This window comes from Malaclemys terrapin, chromosome 9, assembly GCF_027887155.1.
Source record: "Malaclemys terrapin pileata isolate rMalTer1 chromosome 9, rMalTer1.hap1, whole genome shotgun sequence".
Lineage (NCBI taxonomy): Eukaryota > Metazoa > Chordata > Testudines > Emydidae > Malaclemys > Malaclemys terrapin.
In genome coordinates, this window is record NC_071513.1 from 1,957,898 (window position 1) to 1,983,851 (window position 25,954).

At 40.5% G+C, this 25,954-nt stretch overlaps 1 protein-coding gene across 6 annotated transcripts in view; it reads right to left on the minus strand.

Annotated features, from left to right (window-relative positions):
- Window positions 1-4,008: 4,008 nt before the first annotated feature.
- Window positions 4,009-25,954, minus strand: part of LRCH2 (leucine rich repeats and calponin homology domain containing 2) — an 89,722-nt gene continuing 67,776 nt past the window's right edge. For all 6 annotated transcript variants that reach the window (XM_054038996.1, XM_054038995.1, XM_054038998.1 and 3 more), the window contains 5 exons: window positions 25,520-25,577; window positions 23,531-23,643; window positions 21,897-22,034; window positions 21,503-21,580; window positions 4,009-20,123 (listed from right to left, as the gene is read on the minus strand). In XM_054038996.1, coding sequence (XP_053894971.1) covers window positions 20,004-20,123; window positions 21,503-21,580; window positions 21,897-22,034; window positions 23,531-23,643; window positions 25,520-25,577 — 507 coding nt within the window. In that variant the 3' untranslated portion in view covers window positions 4,009-20,003. The remainder of the gene's footprint in view (window positions 20,124-21,502; window positions 21,581-21,896; window positions 22,035-23,530; window positions 23,644-25,519; window positions 25,578-25,954) is intronic.

Consider the following 25,954-nt stretch of genomic DNA (forward strand, 5'->3'; position numbering starts at 1 on the left):
CTACAATCATCACTGCTGCGTATGAAGCTTGGTTGAGGTGGTGGAGTCAGAGTGGAAGAGGATGGATTGTCCGGCTGCTCCTCTTGGTGTTCTTGCAAGCACAGGCACGGACTTTGCCAGGGGCACGGGGCTCAACCCCGGCCCATCCCCTCCACCCCTTCCCCCAAGCCCCCACCCTTGACCCGCTTCTCCCCCCCACTTCGCATGCTACATCCTTGCTCCTCCCCCCTCCCTCCTGAATCCTGCAAGCCAGCTGATTGCCGTGGGCAGGAGGTGGGGGAAGGTGCTGATCCGTGGGGGTCTGCCAGGGGGCGGGAGGTGCTGTGGGGACGGGGGGGAGGTGCTGTGGGGACGGGGGGGGGGGGGGGAGAGCAGCGGCGTAGGGAGGCTGCCAGCTGTGAACAAAGCAGGCAGCCCAACATAAGAGTGGAGCATTGCACAACTTTAAATGAGCATGTTCCCTAATTGACCAGCAACGTTAACGATGAAACAACGTTAACCAGGATGAGTGCCTGTATTGCAAAAACAGAGCTAAGCAAAACCTACTTTAGCACCCTGACACATTCAAACTCCAAGTAATTCCTATGGTTTCCATGGTGTATTGTACCGGGGGGAACAGTGGTGTGGGGACTGTGCATTATCTCAAGGGCACTTACCTTGATTATGAAATTGGGTATTTTCATCTCTCAAAGGACTAGTAGAAAAATTATTTCTTTACAGGGCTGTATTTTGATTGCTGGAGAGTTAAAGAGGGCCATAAAAAGTTACGTCCACTCCATGAATAATGCCAACATCATGCTGATAAAACCTTTATGGGACATTGTCATAACTATAAAGGGAAGGGTAACAGCCCTCCTGTGTACAATACTATAAAATCCCTCCTGGCCAGAGACACAAAAATCCTTTTACCTGTAAAGGGTTAAGAAGCTCAGGTAACCTGACTGACACCTGACCCAAAGGAGCAATAAGGGGACAAGATACTTTCAAATCTTGGTGGAGGGAAGGCTTTTGTTTGTGCTCTTTGTTTTGGGGGTTGTTCGCTCTTGGGGCTAAGAGGGACCAGACATCAATCCATGCTCTCCAGGTCTTCTGAACAAGTCTCTCTCATATTTCAAACTTGTAAGTAACAGCCAGGCAAGGCATGTTAGGTTTATCTTTGTTTTCTCAACTTGTAAATGTACCTTTTGCTAGAGGGTTTACCTCTGTTTGCTGTAACTTTGAACCTAAGGTTAGAGGGGATTCCTCTGGGCTCTTTGAATTTGATTACCCTGTAAAGTTATTTTCCATCCTGATTTTACAGAGATGATTTTTACCTTTCTTTCTTTAATTAAAAGCCTTCTTTTTAAGAACCTGATTGATTTTTCCTTGTTTTAAGATCCAAGGGGATTGGATCTGGACTCACCAGGAATTGGTGGGGGGAAAGGGAAGGAGGGGAATGATTAATTCCTCCTTGTTTTAAGATCCAAGGGGTTTGGATTGGTGTTCACCAGGGAATTGGTAGAGGAGTCTCTCAAGGCTACCCAGGGAGGGAAAGGTTTGGGGGCGGGGGAGAGAGACAGTTTCCCAAATAACTCATAAATCATTTGGGTGGTGGCAGCAAAAGCAGATCTAAGCTGGTAGTTAAGCTTAGAGGTTTTCATGCAGGTCCCCACATCTGCACCCTAAAGTTCAGAGTGGGGAAGGAACCTTGACAGACACTATCATATATTCCACCTAGTGTGTTTATAAATACATGTCATTTTTGTTATACTACAGAGATAACCATTTAATAATAAACCCAATGTTAAAATACTGGAAGGACAGATGTTTACTGAGCAGCTGAAAAATACAAATATTCAAATCATTTTATAAATTCATCACATTTTAAAATATTAGTTAAAAAGTTTAAGGAATTACTACATACAGGCTGGTAATTGTAACATTTTCCTATTAAAATACAAATGAGTTTATAATGATACACATTTAAATCTTTAACATATTTCTGAAGTTCACAGATAATTAACATTTTCTAATTCTTTTTACACTGTCCATTATTACCTACAAGTTATTGTTGTGTTCCCCTACAGAGATGTTTGTCATTCAGTTACAAAGGCAAATGAGTTGAAATGACTTTTTAAATTAGGATATAAAGCTGTCTGATCAGAACATTTATTACTATGAGATTTCCATCCTGACAGAGCCCTCGTTTGGAAACAAAGCAAACAAATGATTACATGTGTGTTTTGGGAATAGCTTTGACATGCTGAAATAACATGCAACCTTTTAAAAAAAGAACTCTTAAGATTTACAGAAATCTCTTCAAACTTTTTAATCGCATCTGAAATGCTACATTTGTAGCTAATTATAATACCTTGATCGCTATTTCACTTTAATATAGTCCCACAACTATATTTTGAAGTTTTTTTTTTTCTTTTTAATATTTTATGGTGATTCCACAAGCAAAATGTACTGGAACGTTGCGGTTTAAATAGGGATTGTTGTATGAATAATATTCTCAACCGAGTGCACGAAAATCCTCTTTCTGCAGCTTCCACAAACTCTTGCTCCTGCACAGATTTAGAGGGGGAAAATTTTCAAATGCTAAGGTCAGAATAATGAATCTCAATCAAAAAAAAAATCACAGCATGACAGACGGAAATTGGGAGACTTCAGCTGCTTGTCATGTGGCTGCTGAAGAAAGATTTTAAAAACCAGACTTGTAGGTGAATGAGAACGTGTATTGCATGACTAGTTAAAAGTCCACCTTGAGAAGCACTGGCGACTTCGAAACACAAATGGAGAGAGGAGCTCTCTCTTGCAACAATCAACCGGGTGTGACGAAGGAATTGTACACGGAGTGTCATGCATAGTTCACATGGAAGAAAAACAGACTGAGGTGTTGCACAAGAGCCACATGAAAACAAAGATTCCAGTGTCACTGCCCAAGCTAGTGAGATGTGAACAGAAAGTTGCATAAGTTCATAAATGATGGTTGCATTACCAGCTAAGAGGAAAAAGGTATTGCAATAAAGATTCCCTAGAAAGTGTACTCCGTGCTATAAAATCCTCTCCCCTTCTCATCATCAATAGTATTGGCAAGAGTGTCCGCCTTTAGCATTGCCATTAACAGAGGGGGTAAATAGAGAAAACAGTAAGTACTGCCCTTGTCTGAACTACGTAGCCAGCAGGTGGCATCCTAAAAGCAGGAATAGGGACCATTTTTCTTGGGTCCCCTTGGCCTAAGAAGTTAACTCTCCCCCCCCCCCCACATCTCTCAAGAGCCCCTTGGATGCTCAGTTTCTCTAGAAACACCTCCATGTGGAGATTGCAGATTGTTAGATTATTAAATCTCCTTTATGCAGTACAGACCTGTCTCCATGACTGTATGGAAACGGAGTATCAGACTTAATCAAAGAACATTCTATGTTTAAACCTTAAAACCTTGAATTTTTGCTACCAAAAAAAAAAAAAATGCAAAAAAACCCTATGCAAAGGGAACCTTTCACGCTTTTAGTATTCAGGAATGCTACAGTCAAGAAAATCTCAGTTTTAAAAAAATAAACCTAAAAACAGGCAGAGAAGAGTGCCATCAGCACTGAAGTCTTTTATCTTAGATTATGATTTTGTATCATGACAACTAAACATTAGAAGGATTCAGTAAACACACAGATGAGTTGGCCCTCAAATGTACAACCGACAGGATGTTTGTTGGTATTACGTAATATAAATTAGGAATGATTCCACATCAGAAAGTCCTCACTTTCTTCACAGGTTATGAACTGTTGGTCAAACACGTCATCACAATCTCCCCTACCCATAAGAAGGTCTTTCAATACACAAAGTATTGGGACAGAAAAAAGAATATTAATTGTTAAGAGAACAAAAGCTGTGATGCAAAAAGTCTTCATTGTTGCCTCTTCAACATGAGTACTGGCCTTTAAAAGAAGCTATGACAAACAGGTAAATCAGAATTTGATAAGTTATATACCATACACTATAAAAGATGAAAATGAATAACTTGACTACATAGAAGTTATGAAACAGTTTGTATTTTATACATAGAATATGTACACTGGTATTGGACATGTGGGTTTTATCCATGCAAATTCAATACAAAACTATTTACAAAAAATAACAGTAGGATTGTTTTTCAAAGAAACATGTACATGTTGGAAGCTCTAGCAATAATGGAAGTCCTGAAAAAAGAGACGTAAGATACAGTATTGTACACATAGGTGAACTTAAAAATGAGAGAAAGGGTTTACAAAACATGAAATGCAGAACAAATTAAAACGCAATATCAAATAGTTGTATTATAACTATTTACACAATTTAAGCATTTGCTGCTACGTATATGATCACTTTCCAGATCTCTGTCTCAGAATTACTTGGTAAATTTTGCATACATTTACATGTTGCTGATTTGGTTACACTGTGTTTTCTGAGTTTTGTAATCACAAAAAAAGGTACAAAACAAAATATCTGAACACGCACCAAGTGATAATTGAACATGGTTTTTAAGCAATCACATTTTCTTGGTTCTACAGATTACACAATAGTTAAAAGTTAATTCACATTAATCCCACACTATTTCACCAAACAATCCCTTTACAATGTTTGTGTGCGCACTACACAAACAGGACTAACATATGCATATACTGTAGATGCAACACAGAACAGCGGCAACTTGGAAATTCCCACCGTTGTGGCAATGCCCTATCCATGCTTACTACAGTACATGGGCTCAGCAAACAAAACTGTACTAATACTTACAAATAAAGGCTTGCTCCTGCATGTGCTCTACCAACAGAACTCCCAATGTTCAATGTTAATTCCACGTGGGGAGCAACATGGTCAGGCCCAAAATAAGAACTGCCATTCTGGGCAGACTTTACTGATTTAAAAGAAAAAGAAAGAAAAAAAAAAAACATGAAAACCCCACACTTTTGTGGTTACCTCCACATATTTGATCTGTCTGGCTTTATGAAAGTACTACACTTCCACTGGGGAGGAAGCCTTAACTTTGTCTTAAGTGCCAACAGATTGTTTTAAATGGATTGCTATGTAGCTCAGTTATAAACACCAGGGGAAAGTCTAGTTTCCCTGAAGTCAAGGAGTTTTCTCATTGATTTCAATGGGGCTAGAGTTTCACCCATCGGGAATTAATTTGTATTTGGTTTAATCAATTCCTCTATTTTAAGACTTGTTAGAAAAGTGAGGGAGAAGTTTTGTAAAGCTTATCAAGGACTGGCATGCTGATGCGTGCAACAGAAGGAAGTTTACTTAAAGAACCCTTGTTTAAAAAAAAAAAAAAGCTTAATTTTCATTTACTTTAAAAGCAATTCGACTATCATTCAGAGTGACTGATGCCATCATGGTTGTCACGGTTTTCTCCTGCCAGGCTTAAAAATGACCTTTAGGTGGTTTTATAAACTAAAGCACGTTTTAAAAAAAATGATAAGAAATAAAGAAAATGACAGCGAAACACAGTGTAGTGTAAAACTACAATTTAAGACTTAACAGAAATGCCCTATAGACAGTAGCTTTTAAAAATCAATCAATACAAAGCTTTATTCTAGGAAATAAAAATTAAAACCATTGTCTGGAATTAAAATAGAGAAGCTTCCTTCTCAGTTTAATCACAGGGACAATGCAGAGAAAACAATGTCCACATTAGAAATAAAAGCGTAATGTTTTCTTTTCACATTTATATCAAAATAACTGTACATAAAACTTATTGTGCTTTTTAAAAAAAAATCTGTGCATTTTATATACATGTTTTCCCCACAGGTGTGTAGAGACCTCTATAAATGCATTGTATGTATATTATGCTTAACTGTGTGTTGCACATGTAATAGCCAAGAGTGTTAATACTGTTTCTTTTCATACGATTACAACTACTGTATAGTAGCTCACAAACTGGAGTCAAGAAGCAATCTTAACTCCAGGGAAATTTCTTCGTTTGCAGCACTGCACACTCCCCTAACAAGCATTCCTTTCATGAGTCCAATATGCCAGTATTTTTTTTTTTTTTAAGTGACAATTATTGGAAACTGAGAAAACCAATTCTATACCTACTATAGCCTGTTCAGAGAGATGTGGGTCCAGAACTAGGAGCTGATCCTTTAAATCATAAAACTATACTGCAATTCCAAACCATCTGCTTTCTTCTCCCAATTCGCTTCACCCGGCTAACCTGTCTTCTGAATAATCTGGTCTGGGATGCAGCCAGCATACGCCCCACTGGAAATTCTATGCCACACAAAAATTGCATATATTCTCTTGTATATAGACCATTAGAATTTGTCTTTACAATTTCAGATCAGAGTGGTGTTCCTTTATTTACACGTGACTTTTTTAAACGCCAGGCATTTCATTTTCAGCTGGAAGTTGTTGGAAATGACAAACGAGTGTTTCAAAATGCTCATTTCAAAAAAAGGATGCACCCCTTGGTATAACCTGGTGCAGAAAATGGTAAAAAAGGTTGCTTACCTGTAACTAGAGGTTCTTTGAGATGTGTGGTCCCTTTCTATGTTCCACACTTGGGTAAGCATATGCACCACGCACTAGTCCAGAGATTTTTAGTAAGCAATGTTGGTCCACATGTGCGCAGTTGCTCTCCTCATGCTCTGAACTGAGGGTATGAGGAGCAGTGCAGACTGATGCCTCTTCAGTTTATTCGCTTACCATGAATCCAGTCATCGGCCACCACAGAGGGGATGGAGAGTGGGTAGTAAATACAGCTAGGAACCATACATCTCAAAGAACCTCCAGTAACAGGTAACCTACCTCCATTTCTTCTTTGAGTGATGGTTCCCAGGTCTATTCCATACATGGAAAATTAGTAAGCAGTAGTCAAACAGGAGGTGGGAGCAAGAATGAAAATGGTATGCATGTCTAGTATGGTTGTTCCCACCGTTATATTTGCAGCACAGGTACGGACCAACGCATAACGTCTGAAGGTACTGCTAGAGCTCCAGTAGCCGCCCTGCTTGTATCTAGCAGAGTACATCTCAGAGATGCTAGAGAGGTTGTTTTGGCTCAAGTGGAGCAGGCACTCATCCCTTCAGGATGTGAGAGACATGCTAGTTGGTAGCAAAGATTCAGCTCGAGATCCTTTTAGAGAGTCTGTGCACAGAGAATGCTTGAGTCGTTGATTGCTCTGCTAAGGTGCTAAATAGTCTCGGTGGTTTCCGATTTGCTTTCATTCTCTCCACATAGAACACCAGTGCCCGTCGGACATCTAGAGAGTGAAGCCTACTCTCCGCATCAGAAGCGTTGAGGTTTTGGGGGAAAAGGTGCCAATAAGTGGATGGTTTGTTTTATGTGAAACTAAAATTATTTTAGGGATGAACTCCAGGTACAGGCAGAGAGGTCTCTTTATGAGAAGTGGTATAATGAGGATTTGCCTTGAACATAAGAGTGACCATATGGGCCATCTAGCCCAATATGCTGTCTGACAGTGGCCAGTGCCAGATGCTTCAGAGAAAATGAACAGAACAGGGCAATTTTGAGTGATCCATCCCGTTCCACCTTCTGGCAGCTGGGGCTTTAGGGACACCCAGAGCATGGGGCTGCTCCAATCATCCTGGCTAATAGCCACTGATGGCCCTATCCTCCATGAATTTATATCTAGGCTCAAAAAAGAACTAGATACTTTTGGCCTTCACAACATTTTCTGGCAAGTTCCACAGGTTTTCTGTGCATTGTGTGAAGTACTTACTTTTGTTTTAAATCTGCTGCCTATTAATTTCATCATATGACCCTGGTTCTTGTGTTATGTGAAGGGGCAAATAACACTTCCCTATTCACTTTCTCCAAACCAGTCATGATTTTATAGACCTCCATCACACCCCCCTTTAGTCATCTCTTTTTCACGCTGATCAGTCCCAGTCTTTTTACATCTCTCCTCCTATGGAAGCTGTTCCACACCCCTAATTATTTTGTTGTCCTTCTCTGCACCTTTTCCAATGCTAATGTATCTTTTTTTTTAGATGGAGTGACCAGAATGGCATCAGTAGTCCAGGTGGAGACATATAATGGATTTATAGAGTAACATTATGATATTTTCTGTCTTATGTATCCCTTTCCTAATGGTTTCTAACTTGGTTAGCTTTTTGCCTGCCACTGCACATTGAGCAGATGTTTTCAGAGCACTACCAACAAGTACTCCGAGATGTCCTTCTTGAGCGGTAACAGCTAATTTACACGTAATCATTTTGTATTCTGGTATTTTTGTGTCCCATTAATTATCTTCATCTCACCAAGTTTCCCAAGCACCTGCTACATCAATATCCTCATTTAACACCAGGCAATTTAGTTCACCCACGTTGGTATTTAGACTCCTAGCATTTTTATATAAGCACTTACATTTGTCAACATTCAGCTGCTTGCTTTCATGTGTTCTATTTAAATGGGATTCTTAGGTTTTACTGATCCTCACTAGCGCCAATCTGTACTTTGCTAACTTTTCCCTATCCTATTAGGATACAGAATATCCCCCTTAATAAATTCAACCCTAGGGGACATCTCAGTCCAAAGCACGTGCTCCTCTGCCCCTGTTGGCTTTCCCCCAGCCCTTAAAAAAATTCTACAACTTTTTGAATTTTACATGCCAGCAATCTGGTTCCATTTTGGGTGGAGCCCATCCTTCCTTTCCCCAAAGGTTCCCCAGGTCCTAATAAACTTAAAGCCTCTGCTCCCTACACACTCTTCTCGTCCACACATTGAGACCCTGCAGTTCTTTCTGTCTTCCTGGCAATGTGTGTGGAACTTGAAGCATTTCAAAGAATGTTACAATGGAGATCCTCAACATTAATCTCTGACTTAACGGACAAAATTGGCCCTCAGGACCTTTCTCCTACCTTTCCCTATGTCACTGACACCTACATGTACCACAACCACTGACTCCTCTCCAGCACAGCAACATAAAACACACTGTCTAGATGTCTTGTGAAATCCACAGTCTTCACACCGGGCAGGCAATTTACCATAATATTCTCCTGGTCACCACAATCCTAACTACCTAGATTTCTAATAATCTGATCCCACATTATCATCTGGTTTGTCCCAATAACTGGAGTTGCCTCCCCCAGTTGGGTATCCTCAGTGCAAGAGGATACCATGACATCTGGAAGGAGGGTCCCAAATATGGGATTTGGGATGTTCTCCTTCCACGAGACTGTCATCCTCCTTAACAGCACAGAGGCTGTCAGACTGGGGATAGGACCGTTCTGCTGTGTCCCTGAAAGTCTTGTCTGTATACCTGCCTCCTTTAGCTCCTCCAGTTCAGTCACTCTAGTGCCAAGAGCCTGCACCGGGTCTCTGAGGGCCACGAGCTGCTTGCACAGTATGCACACATAGCATCTTCAGAGCAATAAACTGGACAGCCCCACTCTGCTGCTGGACTTTTGACTCCTGAATGGCCTTTTGGGGAAGTGGGGATGGGAGGGGTGATGGTTATTGGTCTAAGTTTAGAGTATGTTAGGTATAATCTGCCTCATACTCCCTCAAAACTCTGTTTGCTGCTCCCACTTGCTAGCTCCTCTGGTTGCTTAGGAGCTAGCGTTTTAAACCTATTCTCCCCGAGTTAGTCCTCCTCCCTTGTCAACGGAGTCCAAAGGGGTTAGCATTAAAGGATTGCAGGCTTGGGCCTCATTAGTAAGCTCCCAGCCTAGCTAGCCGCTTGGCTCAGCACGCAGCCCTCCAAATCGACCACACTATAATCTTCAGTCAAGCAAGCACACAACAGACAAACTCACCCCAAGGATCACACAGTCTTGCCTCATCTCAGAACACCCTTGCAAAACTCTCATTTGCTGCTGTTTGCTAGTTGTGGTTAGCCTTGAGCTCCCGCAGCTCGCCCACTCTTCTGATTGATGGGATGGCGCCTAGGAAGACAACTTTCATCGCCAGGTGGGACACGGAACAGGTGGCTATTGGTCCAAAAGGAGGTCTATTAAGTGCTGACAGGACAAGATTGAGATCCCATTCTGGTGTTAATTTCACCACTGGTGAGAAGGTTCTAATGAGTCCCTTTCAGGATGAGTTGTTGGATGACTGAAGATAGTATGGCACTCAATTGGAGGACTGGAGGATGAAAGGCACTGCTTGCTACAAGATGGACCTGATGTCTAAAACAGGGGTTCTCAAACTGCGGGTCGGGACCCCTCAGGGGGTCAACAAGGGTATTACATGGGGGGCACAAGCGGTCAGCCTCCACCTCAAACCCCGCTTTGCCTCCAGCATTTATAATGGTGTTAAATAGATAAACAAGTGTTTTTAATGTACGGGGGGGGGGTCGCACTCAGAGGCTTGCTATGTGAAAGGGGGCACCAGTACAATAGTTTGAGAACCACTGGTCTAAAAAAGAAGAACATATGCATATGCATCTGAAGAAGTGGGCTGTAGTCCATGAAAGCTTATGCTCTAATAAATTTGTTAGTCTCTAAGGTGCCACAAGTACTCCTGTTCTTTTTGCGGATACAGACTAACACGGCTGCTACTCTGAAAACTGGTCTAAAAGGTGACTAGAACAGTCTAAAATGACAGGAATGCCAAAGGATTCTGAAGATAACTAGTGCTGGGAGGATGGGTTGAGATCTTCAGGAAATCCAAGATCCAGAACTGTCTCCAGCCAGTTGGGTGTGATGAGGATGACCTCTCAAGGGGTCCAGGTGCCTAGTGCAGTGTGATTGTCCACATGGGCTCCCCAACCCTCGAGTGTGAGAAAAGGAACTCCCACACCAACTTTTTCTGGGTTCCCCCACCAGGCAACAGAAGCCGGGATCTTGGCCAGGACTGTTATTCAGCATTGATATTGTCTTTGTCTGGTGAGCAGATAGACTGAAACCAGCGTTATAGGCAGCGGAGGTGGAGCCCAGTAAACAGTGTTATGTGGGTGCCTGAGGCCATGTTGTTTAGATGGGAAAGGCAGACCCTGGCTGTAGTCTGAGGGTGAGCTGTTTTATCAAATTACTCATGGTGTAGAATCTCTCTATCAGAAGGTAGGTTCTTGCAGAGTCCAGAGTTGCTGTTCTGAAATTTATGATCCTTGTGGGAATCAAAGTGAATTTTTGTTTGTTGATGCAGACTCCCAGGTAAGAGAAGAGGTGGAGTAGGAATAAGGTCGCTGACTGGACTTCCCTGCCAGATCTGCCCATCAGCAGCCAGTTTTCGAGACATGGAAAGACTGTAAAGCCATTTCTTCTCATCTGGGCCACCATTACCCTGTATCTAGTGTATACAGGAGGACTCCGAAGTGATAAAAATCTTGCCCAAGAAAGAACCTGAGACATTTTATGTGGTACATGTGAATGCCTAAGTGAAAGATCATGTCAAGATCTGTGAAGTATGTTGCCCTCTTCCTGAGAGGGGATTGTTGATGCCAATGTGATCATGCTGAATTTTAACTTTCAGACGAAGACAATTAGTTGGGGTAGGTCAAGAATTAGTCTCTATTCCAGGGCTTGGCAACCTTTCAGAAGTGATGTGCCGAGTCTTTATTTATTCACGCTAATTTAAGGTTTCGTGTGCCAGTAATAAATTTTTAACCTTTTTAGAAGGTCTCGTTCTAGAAGTCTAATATAATATAACTAAACTATTGTTGTATGTAAAGTAAATAAGGTTTTTAAAATGTTTAAGAAGCTTCATTTAAAATTAAATTAAAATGCAGAGCCCCCTGGACCGGTGGCCAGGACCCAGGCAGTGTGAGTGCCACTGAAAATCAACTCGTGTGCCGCCTTCGGCACCTGTGCCATAGGTTGCCTACCCCTGCTCTATTCTCTGTTCTTTTGGGGAACTAAGAAAACTGGGCAATAGAATCCCTTCCCTTGATGTTGAGGTGGCACTCGTTCTACGGCTCCTTGTTGGAGAAGAGAGTCCACCTCCTGCTATAGGACTGTCTCATGAACTCGGTCCCTGAAAAGACGCTGAGAAGCGGGTTTGTGGGTAGGAGGTAACAAACTCAATTGTATAGCCTGAGTGAACAGTTTCCAATACCCACTTGTCTGTTATTGCACTCCAATTGGGGATGCAATGAATAAAGTGGCCACCAAATACTTGGGGACAGGGTCAGAATAATGAGGCATCAACACAGCAATGCGGACCTTGCATGTCTTGTCAAAAGAAACTCTTGGGCAGGAGGTTGGAATCAGCTGTGTTAGACCTTGAGGAAGCTGTGTACCTTGGTCTCTGTACCCTCTGTCCCTCATGTGGTGGTTTGTGAGGGGGCCATCTTGGCTTGTACACTTGGTTGCGGTGCTTCCTGTGGGACAAGGGTATAGATGTCCAGAGAGCGAAGTGTTGTTCTCAAGTACTCAGAGTGAAGAGACTCATCAGTCTTTTCATTAAATAAGTTAACTTCTTCAAAGGGCAGATCTTCAAGGGTACTTTGCACTTCCCAAGAAAAACCTGAGGACTGTAACCAGGATTCTCTCCTCACAACAACTGAAGTAGCCATCTTTCTGGAATCAATATCAGCAGCATCTACTGCAGCCTAAAGAAATGTTTTGGCCACAAAGTTTACCCTCATCAATTAGGTTCTGGAATTGGGCTCTATCCTGCTGAGGGAGTTTGTCCTTGAAATCAAAAAACTTCCCTTAATTGGTGAAATCATATTTTGATAAGAGGGCCAGGTAGTCAGCAATTTGCAATTGAAAGCTTGAAGAGAAAACTTCTCCCCCTAGGAGATTGAGGCATTTGGCACCCTTCTCCAAAGGTGTCCTCTTGGGGTGTGGCTGCTGAAGTCGGATGCTGAAAACAAAACTTGCTTCTTTAAGTGGAATGAAGTAGTGCTTCTCAGCCTTTTTTGGGAGGAGTGGGAGTGCATGAGGCAGGAATGTGCTACACTACCCTGGCTGGATCCATAATGACTGTTGACTTGGAGGGCCTCTTGACTTGGACCTGAGGGTTGCAAGATGTCCAATAACTGTGCTGAGACTCCTGAACCTGCTTGAGCTGCATCTGGCACTAAGACACCACTTTTTGTGAGAGTTCCTTATATTGCCTGTGATCATCAGCAGATGGGGTGACTGCTTAATTTAGGTAGGATGATGCGAGATGGCCACCGGAACCACTTGAATGGTCAGATCTGGCTCAACTTCCTCCCCCTCACATTCCAATGGAGCTGTTTGGTGTTGGGTAGGAGAGAGTAGATAAGGTTCATGCATGGATCAGGGTGCCAAGAGTAAGAGTCTCCTAGGGCCCCAGTAATGCCATTGCGAGAGGTCAACTGATTGGGGGGTGGACCCATGGCATTAGGAACCATCGGTCCCTCGGAAAGTCATACTTTGACAGAGGACTGAACCCTGTTTTCCTGGAAATTCTGTCCATACTTGCCTCCCTTTGTAGATGCAGAGGTTCATATGTAGCCTCTTACTAATCTGATGTGAAGTTTGGTTCCTGATCAACCATTGGAAGCGTTGATACCAATGGACGGGTACTCAGGTTCATGTATGAGAGACGTTAACTCCATGCCCTCAAGATGGTTTCTTCCTCTGGTATGACGATCTCTCTAAATAAGGTTGGACCAAAGAGGGGAGGGGACTGAGGACACAAGAGTGAAAATATCCCCCAGGGAGACATAAGTCTCAGACTACCACATAGTATAGGGTGTTTTGGTGGTCAGGGCCACTGGATCCAACACCTCCCTGGTTACAGTGGACATCTGATTTTTCTGAGACTTGGTTGGTGCAGAGTCTGATCTGGATGCTGAAGGCAGTGGATGCCTGTCTTTTGGTTTCTATGTCGGCACCGAGATTGGTATCAACAGATCTGTACTCCTGCATGCCACATTCTCCTGCAGAGGTGGTTTACCTGGGCCTGAGTCCTTAGGATCTGTGTGCAAGGACTCACCCGACTTGGATGGAGTTGGGGAGGGATCTCTTCAGGTAAGATTTTGAAGAGGATCTTTGCCCCTGCGCTTGTGAGTGCCCCATACTCTCATGAGAACCCTTTGATTCTTTAGCCTTGCAGGTTGTAGCCTCAGCTCCTGAGTTTGTGCTCAGAGGGATGATGCCTGTTGATTGAGACTTGTGTACAGAGGGGGTCTCCCCAGTCTGGATGCAACTGGGGTCTCATGATTTTTTTCCCCATTAGGTTCTCTCTCAGTCTGAGTGCTCAACCCTCATGAATTTGGGGAAAGAGTGGTGGATGCTGCACGTAGCAGGGATGTGAGCCTTGCCAAGACAGTAAAGTCAGCATTGATGTTAATCACCCACTGAGGAGGAGTGGGGGGCAGGAAACAGTTCTTAAACCCTGGGACTGTGGGCATAGTCCTCACCCTTGGAGGAGAATTTCTCCAACGTGTGGAAAAAACTAACTAAACTACACTATACAAATACTACAACTCGAAAATATAGTTTTTAGTATTTGCACTATCTACACACACACAGATTGATTGAAGAAAGCAATCGAAGAAGCTGTGGATGCAGAAGATTCCACCCTCAGGCAACGTGGAAGGAATTGGAGAGGCATCGGTCCACACTGCCTCGTATGTCCTTGGTTCGGAGCTTGAGAAGAGCAACTGTGTATGTGGATCAACAGACACTACTTACTAAAAATCTCCAGACTCAGATGCATGGTGCACACATGTACCATCACTCGAAGAAGTAGAATGCCTAACCGGTGCAGAATTATTTTTAACAAGAAGAAGTGCTAAAAATCTTGTAAGAATTACCAGTGAAAATATAAACTAGAACCTACTACACTGAGACAAAAGTTAATCAGATTGTATCATGGTAAAAGTAGGCCTTTTAATGCAAGTGAAGACTTGACATTTTGTCATTTTCCAAATTATGAAAAACATGTTGGGGAAGTTGGAATTTGGTAAAGATATTTCTTTTCAAGACTTTGCTTACCTAATAAATGTTTTATCATTGTCTCTGTGTTGGAATGCAGACTTATTTTGAAAAAGCCAGATTAAAATGCAGCCCTATATTATGTTTTGGGATTTAAGAAAATATCAAAAGGAAACGTCAGAGCTTACGTGATCCTTTACTTCATTTGCACACTCTCTGCCTGTGAACACCAGTAGTTTTGAAAATATATTTTAAAACTATCATTTCCTGAAATACTGGGGAGAAACATGGAACTTCTGAGGTTTAGTGAAGACAATCACCATCTTGTCAAAAAATGATCAAAATTGAAAATATTTATGGAATACATGACATCTTAGCATGGTTTGAATCTGGCCATGGATTTTAATGCCAATGTTTTTTATTTTGGAAGAGAATTGCCTCCAAGTCACCAAACATTTAAAAAAAAAAAAATGCAGTTTTCACTATCGTGAAACAACTGCTGATAGTTCCCACCTCCACAATTGAGGTTATTTAGCTTCTTGTGGTGTAAAAGTTGTGCTCCTGAGGAATTCTTTTCAAAATACTGTAGGCTTTTGGTTTCGATCAGATGGTGAAATCTTGGTCCCATTGAAGTCACTAGCAAAACTCCCAATGACTTCAATGGAGCCAGGATTTTACTCAGAATCCTTACAATTCATGTCACAGTTAAAAAATTATTACTATTTCCTTCCTTAATTTGCTCCTTTATACAGTACATTTAGGGCCCTGGTTATGTTATGGAAGGGCTTTAGAAATCTGGACACAACTGAGGCTTTTTGATGGTCTGTCAATGACTTGCACTCCTGTGTGCCATGCCAATCAAAGTCACAGATCTAATCAGTCCAGCCTTTAATTATTTATATGTAAACTATTGAGACACTTTAGTAAGTGTATTTCTGAGACAGTTCGAAGTCATTCAGCCACCTTGAACTAAGCACTTTATAGCATGTTTTAAGTAGTGGCATGAATCACTTAGAAATGCCTTGGGTGAAATATCTTATTCCTTAAAGGACAAAACATTCTTACATGAGACATTGGAGCCATCCAAATATCCTGCCAATCTTTGGGGGAAGAGAAGAAACATATGGGGCTAAAGAAAACATATTGATATGTTCAGACACACAATTAAAAATGCATCTTATAGTTTTATATTATCTTGGGGTAACTCGGCTTTGAATGCTCAATAATCAGCATGTGAGTAACTCCTAGGATAGTTAAATCATCAAAAGGCAATGAGTGAGATTTCCTAAAGCTCTTACTGTTGGCATAAGTCTATTCCTATTCAAGTCAAGCCAATGCGGAGTTTCTCTGAAGCCCCCACCAAAAAGGACCCAATCTGAGTAGCCAAAGAAGGTACTACACAAAATGGAAACACAGTGTTTCAAACATGCAGGATGTTGGGATCTCTTCACTCCATTTGATGCCTCAGTGCACAGCTGTGAGGCAGTTTCCCACATGGAAAAGTAAGGGGAAAGACAGGCTCCTGGGAGCATGAGAGGGTGAAGTTAGTGGGTCTGTAAGCAGATACGGTTAGCAATAGAAATAGATAATAAATAGAAGGATTGATGATGGCTTCTTATGATTAAAGACATTTAGAAACAACACTCTAAACATGCAATATTAGTTAATTGCACCAGCTAAGAGCATCCTTCTATGGGCTGCTCTCCCCTTGTCTGCACGTGGAAGGAGGGAGAGACTGCTACTTCCACCGAGTGGGCTGGGCTAACACAAGGGAATGGTCAGGCCCTGCCACACTGCATCCTGCTCTGAACCCTGATTTCTGCATGGAAATCGAATATTCATTCAATATTGACCTAAGGAACCTTGCCCTTCCCTTACCCGCCAAAGCTGCAGTTGTGGGGTTTATTCTGAATTCTGAGGTGGGGGAAAAAGATGTGTTGTAGACAGCAATGCCTCCCCATTTTCAGATTGGAGGTATTGTTTCTTCATCCCTTAAAACATGGAGCCATATTAAGTCCTTTTTCAGTCTCTTCTGCAGCTGCTACTACTCCTGGGGGAATTCTGCACCATTGCGCAATGCAGAATTCATGTTCTGGGCAGAATTTCCTTTTTCCCTGCAGAATTGGTGCTGCAAAGCTGCTGGCTGCCACTAGGTTCCAGCAAAGTCCAGCTCTCCAGCTTGCAAATACACTGCTGGGGGGAGAACGAGGGTTCTGGGCAGCTGCGGTTCCCAGCACCCTGAAGGAAGAAGATGGCATACAGGAAACTCCATACAAGCCTGGGACCCGGCGTCAGACTGTTTTCCCCTCTGGATCCCTGCGCAGGAGGAGGTGCTTTCGTGGGTAAAAAAAACACTTCTTCAGATGCATGGAGTCATGCATCTGAAGAAGTGGGGTTTTTTTACCCATGAAAGCTTATGCCCAAATAAATCTGTCAAACTATTTTAAGCTATTTAGGGAAAACTGTGCTAACTTTTATTTATTTATTTTTAAGTGAAACTAGTGTACTACACTGACAGCTAGACTTTAGTGTTCAAATTTTAAGTCAGAATGTAATCTTCTCTTGACATATTGCAATACTCCACAAGGGATAAACAAAAACTAAGTGACTAGAAGTGATCTTAAGTGAGGATTGCACTGTATTCAACAAACTTTACAGAGGAAACTTAATTCCATCCAGAAAACTGAAGTGTTGTTCAGGATTGGTGAACGTATTTAAACATTATCCAACTTAGACTATGGTTACAAAAATCTTAAAGTTAATGTCTTTGCCACCAGCAAGTCTATGGTTAACACTACTGGAAAAGGAATTGCTATTTTTGAGGTCAAGAGGGTATGTATAAAAAATTGCAAGATAGTACAGTTCTTAATATGGAACATTTTTCTTTTTTTGAATGATCAGGTAATTCTTCAGCTATTAAAATACAGCAAAAGTAACAACCAAAAATCTGCTTACTGAACTAAATGTGCTTGTTCATTGTAATCTCAACTAAATTTATTCTTTTCCCCTGATATTGCATTTATGTGAAATGAGAATACATTTACCCATTCTTTTTTACAATGGACCTCTCTTATGAATATGAATTAAGATAAACAATAAAAAAGGATAATTCAGAGGAAGATAAATGAAACTACTTATTTTAATGGCCGATTATATTGAGCCAATTACAGTTTCTGCATGAGTACCTGTTTAAATGATATTTTTATGTGTATGATTTTGTAAAGGAGGGCATGGCTTTTTTTTTTTTTTTAAATGAGCTGTATTTGAGAATGCACTCTATAAACAGAGTATGTTAACAAGAGCCCATGAATTACTTTTATTTCAATGGATTTTAGTTAAAGAACATTAAAATTATTTTATCTTCTAAATCTTTTAGCCATCAGGATTATAATTTTCTTCTCAACTGGCTTTAATGCTTCAATTAAAGAGAGTAAGGAAATGAAATGAAACAGCTTTAGGTCAATTGGCAACAGAGTACAACTTAATTTTTTTACATCATCTGGCACACAAGGTTTTACCCTTGGTCTAAAGTAACAGTCTAAAAATACATCTGAGACATAATCAGAAATGTTGGGCTCTGGGTAAGTCACATATTTACTAAGAAGGTAAACTTTTTTTGTTTGGGAGGTAGGGAAAGAGACAGAAAAAAAGGATGTCAACTGCCCATCATTCTGAAAGTTCTCAGAACACTGTGGGAAAAATATCAGTCAGAAAAGTTGTAGAATCGAACAAGTACTTAAACCCAGAAGTTCGACAAAGCTTCTGTTGCGGGGATTTAGTTTATTTAATTTTTTTTTTTTTTTTTTTTTTTACATTTGTCCCCGAGAGTTTGATATTCTCGGCACAGACTTAACTGTTTATAATTGGTGATACTGGTGCAAATGAGAAGCATTGGTGCAAAGTGATGATGCGGTATGTCATGCAGGTGATTATTTCCAAAATAAGTCCCTCTCAACAAACGTGTAAACATTGAAAAATATAAAGATTCCTAGCTTGAATTTTTTTTAATCTAACTTATGGTGATTTGTTATTGTAAAAAAAACTAATGCAAAATCAGGGACAACATGATGTAAAATACTGAAAGTCACAGCATAAACCTGAGATTTTGGCAGCTTTATCAAAACATCCTTAATGATTATTATGTATGCGTCACTAGTCCATATATTTCTTATTTAACTATGGACATCATGGTTTGTCTCAAACAAGGAAAATAACTCAAAGTGACAATTTTTGTTAACAATACATTACAACAGAAGTGATTGGGTATTATCAAATTAAATAGCATAAATAAAATGTATTTACATTATTTTTCCAATCATTAGACAACATAATCAATTAAATTGTGCAACTTAAAACACCTAACACCAAAAATGTGAAGCATCATTTAAATCTTCACATATTACTGACCTTACGAAAAATTATTAAAATATTTTAAAATTCCCATTGTATCTATTTCAGACAAAGAAATTGCAAAAACGTTTAAGACTATTAAGAGTCATCAATTACACAGGCACTTCACATGTAAACAATCTACCGTACAACTGAAAAAATAGTTTGGCACAAACTTAGAAGATTGGAAAAAAACACCTTTTTCCTATATAATGTTTTGTGTAATTACCATACATCCAACTAAATACTGGAGATGTTAGAAGTATATAAATTACAGTCAGAAGTGCAAGAAATAAAAAACTCAAATATAGAGCTATATGAAACAAAAATGGATTAAATATGATCTGTCACTCAGATTTTCACTATCATACTGTAGCTGGTTTTTGTTTTATCTTTACATGTAATCCAGATGACTGACAAACTTTTTATAGTAGGGCTTTGTTTGGTGTGTGTGTGTGTGTGTGTGTGTGTGTGTGTTATCCTTTAACAAACAAAACTAAACAACATTTTCAATGTAGTAAAAAATCCAGTTTTTAAAAATAATATCATGAAACATTAATGGGAAACTTGGAACTTGTATTACCTGGACAGAGAATCTGATGTTGTTAAAATCTCTTGTGCATCCAAGTTTTAAAACATCAGTATAACTGTATATTCAGGTAACAGTCAGTTTGAAATCAAAGTTTTACATGTCCCTCCAAAATAAGGCTCTGTCTAAAGTGTCTGGGCAGAAACTACTTCTGATGGCTTGGATGTTCCCATTGAGGAAGCTGAATTGCTTGGCAGCAATCTAAATCAATAGATCCATGATAAGTTGTCTGGTTTCCAAAAGTCACGTTACACAGAGGAAAGCTGGGATGCTTTAGATGAAGGTAGTTCAAGCAGAGCCTGAACCGTAAGACCAACTTTCACTAGACCCCTTTCCTCCAAAATGTGATGAGGCAGGCAAAGCCTTTCCTGAAAAATAAAATGGTACATGCATCATGTTTCAACCATTCTGCACAGCTTGGGTAAAAAGTGTACTTTTAGAAGACTTCAACACTCAGATACCTCACTATGACTAATTAGAGATCTATGTAGAAATCTTCTCTGGTCAATAAGTTTGCATATGCATCTATCTCTACAGCAAATTTTAAGTGCGACAAGGTGCTCAGAAGTTAATTATATCTCACATAAGATCTGATAATTGCAGTGTGAATAAACTACACACAAATATAAATTAGTAAGTTAGAGCAAAACAAAAACTAAAGAGTGTCTTATTAAAATGTTAAACTAAGAAGAAAAACACTATTTCTTAAAAGCCTCTGATAATGTATTGAAGATTTAGGGCCAGACTCCCCCATCTGTTTCCATAAACAGAGTGAGCAAAATGGAGTGAGGGTGGGGTAGTGCTGGTCAGTGGCAGACTTCTTCCGTCCTTGTCCTTGCAGAAGCTCCACTACAAGTTGTCTGTAGGGAGGACTACAATTTGCTGGAACTCAAGAATGAATCCTCTCCCACCCAAACCCATAGGAATTCTCTTATAAGCATGACATTCAACATGAACCCCTTTTCTCTATCGAAGTGGAGCCATTGGTAGCAGCCAGTAGGGGAGTCATTGGAAACATGACTTGTGCAGGAGTTGTGCGGATATGGAGGGCGGGAGCAGAAGCACAGGGCTATAGCTTAGGAACTATGGTTTTCAGGGTTAAGCCACCTTCCTGTCCTACTGAGGTGGAGTTCAACAGCCACTGTCAGAACAGTCATGTGGCAACTGCAAATACAAACTAATGGAGTTTCCTGTCCCCTAATGCACAGAAGAAAATTTGGCCCTCAATTTTTCCCTTCATGGAGGAGGTGGAAGAATGAGCATGGGTAAAATGAAAGTGAGGGAATAGTAACAAGAACTAGAGATGAGCTAGTACAGTTAAGAGCCATGCAAGCTTCTTCTATGTAGCTCTGTCAATGCACCTTGTGATCTGCAAAATCCCTTTCATTCTAGTCCAAGATCTTTCCTAGGCAGATATTCCCATTCATGCCACAATGTGCCACTAAACAAAGGGTTTCTGAAAAACACACACACACAGCTCGTCTATAGCACTTTTCACCAGTAGATCTCAAAGCACTTTATACAGAAGGTCACTATCATTATCCCCTGAAACTGAGACACAGGGAAGTGACTTGGCCAAGGTCACCCAGCAAGCCAGTGGCAGAACCAGGAATGGATCACAGGTCTCCCAACTCCCATTTCACTGCCCTAATTACTAGGCTTTCTAGATAACCCAGAAAAGTAAATGCTAACACATCTTGTCTGCGATTATTAATAAGTATATTAATCAATAAAGTGATTAGTATACCTGTGGCACGCCCAATTTTTTACAAGCATCAAGAAAGTTTTCAACATTTCTTCTGCACTTTGCCATACTGAGTTTAGGCTGTAAAGATAGGATGTTAGATCTTTGTTACACATTTATAAAAGGACTTTATAATTATGATGCAAATTCAATAACAGTTGTATTAGAAATCAAGCGAAGTTACAAAACTAATTTTTTAAGGACTTAGTACATAACAGACTGCTAAACCCTTGAGCCTTAATGTAACACTAAATACTTGCTTATTGCATCCTGAAATAAAATGAAAATTGATAATATAACCATTTAAAATAGTGAAGATAATTCCCAATTTTCTAGTGCTGAATTCCAATAGTTTGCTTTCACTTCAGATAGAATAAAAATGATGCAGATGACTCACCACTGCTGGTGATGGTACATGAATACTTGCAACAGAACGTGGCCTTATGTGATTGGCTAAATGGCAAAGAACAACCCCATCCATCAATGCTGCTCCAATGTCATCTGGCAAAATGACTTTTAACCTCGATTCAAGATTCTGTAAAATAGAAGAGGTGTCCATAGTAACGATAGTATCACTGTCAAGGAAATTTTGATTTAATTTAAAATCCAATAATCCCATACATTTAAAAATGGCAACACTAACCCTAAACTGTTATGCTAGGGGTACAGATATCCTCTGTATAATTAATCTGCTTTTCCTCAGCTGTTTTGAATGATGTAACTATGTTCACAGGTATATCGAGGTAGCAGCTCATGCAGCTGCTACCATGGTGCTCTGTGCACATGTGCAGATCAGCTATGAAAACAAACCTACTGCTCCTGTCAAAGCCCATACAACGGACAGCTTGCACATTCATTCTCTGAAAGTGAAGGATCTGTAGGTTGAAATGTCACGCTCAAAAGCAGCATCAGCTGCTGGTGAAGATATGGAGGCTATGGGTTTGATACATGCTATTCATGGGAGGCAACTTCTTTTTTCTACTACTCTGGGGGTCACACCCACAGAGAGAGAGAGACACAGATAGTTGGAGTGGAAGCATATTTTGGGGGTTGGGGTGTCACCCACCCGACAAGTGATAATTGAATGGTGAGGGGTGGAAGTACCTACACTTGTGTAGCAAGAGAGTTGGGGGAAGGTGGAAGTGCTTTTCACCACACAAATTACAAGCCTTCATGGAGAAAGGGGCAGGAAGCACACTCGATCAATCACCTTAGGAGCAGTGCTTCTCCTAAACAGCTTAACTGGACTTGAGCAAATTGCTGCTACAGCAGGAGCTGGAGCTGCTATCATGGTATTATCTAGAATATAGATTCAGTGTTTAACTGAAATCTCTGTACATGATGTGCCCTTTAGACGTGTGCAGCCTCTGATGACATACAGCTGGGAATCGGAGGATGAATTAAAAATATAACTAACACAACATCAAGAAGAACGGACTGTTCTAAGTTTCTGTTTTATCTAACCATTATTTAGTAGCTGCATAAAAAAAGAGTTACACTTTTTTATTAATTAAGAATGTAACTTACAAAATGATTTTCAGAATAGAGCCATATAGGAAAACATTTATTCAAAACACTGAAATTTAGATCCAACATGGCATTATTCACACTCTTTTCAGCTAAGGTCCTTCCCACCAAAGCATGTCTGATGATTCAGGGATGATGATTCGAAATCTGGGACCAACTCTTCAGGTACATGCCAGAATGCACAGTCAAGTGGTGGGCACCATTCTCCTTGTGCCATGTTACAGCAGCATTTGGCTCTCAAGGGCCAAACGTATGGCCCAGATTGACATGGTGATGGGGCATCCCAACTGCACTCCCTTTCCTAACCTGGTAGGAGAGATGTGTTGCATACAAACTCCAAAGATGGAGTTACAATACTGCAGCTATCACCCTTGCACTGCCTGGGCCACGTAGATAGGTTTTACAGCAAGTATATGCTGGTGGTGCAAAGAAAAGTAAGTGCACTGCACGCAAGGGTGTGCCCCCCCCCAGCTTGAGCCTAAACAGCAAGTCATGGGAACGTACATTGCGAAGATGTCTTATTTGTTCCCTTTCTTCCCTTAAATGCTCCATTTTCCTCCTCATTGTAAATCCAGGGTCCACTACTCCAGAGTCCTGGCGAGAGGAACGGCTGAAAGCTGTTATAAAACAGACAGCTGTCAATATTTGGAACACCCCCGCTATGGAAAAAAAAATCCACCAGTAAAGTAAAAGAGAAAAATCACAGTTATTGAAATGTTAAGCAGAACAAGTATGTTCCAATGCTATAAAGTGACTACAATAACTTACGGCTCAATGGGCTAGCGGCTACATGTAGTCTTTAGGTGTTAAATTTTCAAGGGGAAGCACATAGGCTCTCCCTTCCAATGTCTGCATTTGTGCCTGGAAATTAGGTAGGTAGCAAATCTGTCTGGGTACATAACTATGCTTTCTTTTTTGACAGGGTAGACCACACTGGTTTTTGAAAATATCTATTCTTACACCTTTTTACTGTAGCCCAGCATAAACCTGTTGTGGAAGGAACTCCCTGAATTTATTTATAACCAGTAATAATTAAAATAAATATTTAAAACTAGGTCACCGGAGAAAGTTTATGAAACCACAAGTTACGGGTATGAATTTTCTTATTAACCTAAGCTTCATAATGCTGCCCTGCTGCAATGGAAAGGACAAGGTTAAGCATTCTAGTTTGCATTTGATTTATCACTCTCCACTATCAAAAAAAACCCTTGCAGGTGACTTATTATTTGATTATCCTCATACTTGCAAATACCAATACCTTTGCAGTATTAAACTTGGAAGAATTTCCATAATATTTAGAAATATTGTAACTTATTACACTTAAATTTAATTCTTGTGAAAACCCATTGAAAGAGGTTCTAATTTTTTTGGGTGGGGGGGTCATCTTAGCAGGAAAGAATCTAGACATCCCCAATAATGAGCATTGTATGTAACTTGTTCCTAATGCCAACACTGGTCTTGTACATTTTATGACATGCATGCTACACGTAAAAGATGTGTATTCTCATCTTAACCACCGAGCCTATGGAAATACCCAAAGTATAAACTTCTTAAAAGGTGGAAGTCTTTTATAATACACTGTACATTAGAGAGTGAACTGTCCACAGAGACAATAAATAACCAACTGCAGAATGCATTTTGATACTGAGTGCTTACAAGCGAGTATTAACAAAGAACAAATTTGTTAAGACAGCAAAAGATTGACCTGAATGCATATTGTAAAGTAGTAAGGCAAGCTTTTCCTAATGAGCTCAGAAACTCCCAGATGTTCATGTGAAATTCTTCCTTGTTTGGCCAAGGCAGCATTTCTCAACTATACTTTAAATGGTTACTATATAACATGCATATGACTGATGCAAATGTCAGAAGATAGCACGAACTAAAAATATTTGCAGCCTTGCTTCCTAGTCTTCAGAAAATTAAGATCTGCTTTAACCAAGAGGAGTTAGCAGCTGTCTGGAAATGGCAAGGGCAGGGCAGCCGAAATGTGCTGAGCCTAATGATTTTTGGCAAACTCTGAAACCCCACATATTGTTTCAATGGACACTAGCCTGCCAGCCATTGATTGCCAAAGGCAGTTCTGCATTGTTTTCCCCCCTACACAGGACGGCGAAAGACACAAAAGAAATCAATAGAGCCCTGCAAATATCTGCTTTACATCTACGGATATCTGCATCTGTGGATATTCGGACCATTTTTGCAGATCCGATGCAGATACAAATTTGGTATCCGCTCAGGGCTCTAGAAATCAATGTAGCAAATAACTGCAATTTAGAGACAGTGCAGTTATGAGCTTGTCAGAGCAGCTAGTCATGTCTCTTCCAACTGTACACTTGCCATAAGTGAACCGTGGGCACTGTACTGTGCAGTGGCCTCTCCCCTTCTATTTGTTCCAAAAAGTCCCAGTCTCACATTTCTGCTGCCCTTATCTTCAGCTCCAATGTGGGAAGCAAGATCTGCTGTGGCATACTGTATTAGATAGCACCACCTTACCTGACCTAGGTTTGAGACCAAACGGACCATGAGAGTTACTGTCTGTCCTTTCATAATCCTGTTAAAGAGAGATAATATATCAAATTTTCTGCAATTTTCTCCAATTTTTGATGAAAAATTAAAAAAAAGTTTTCACACCCTAAACTTTTGTTTCCATGATGACAAGAGAACCTGCTTTAACTTAGTTGAAAAGCTATAATGAGGGGGAAGACATTTTAATAAGAAAGCAGCGAATGAAGACTCACCATCCACAGATGAAAGACATAAGCCTCTTCTAGGCACAAAAGTGGCACAAGTTTAACTCAAATCTGTTTTTAAATCAATTTAAACTAGTGCAAGTCTCTGCGTGGACACATTTATAAGCTAGCTGTAAACACTAAGGGAATCCACACACAAGCTGGGATCAATTTAACTAAATCTATATAAAAGCCAATG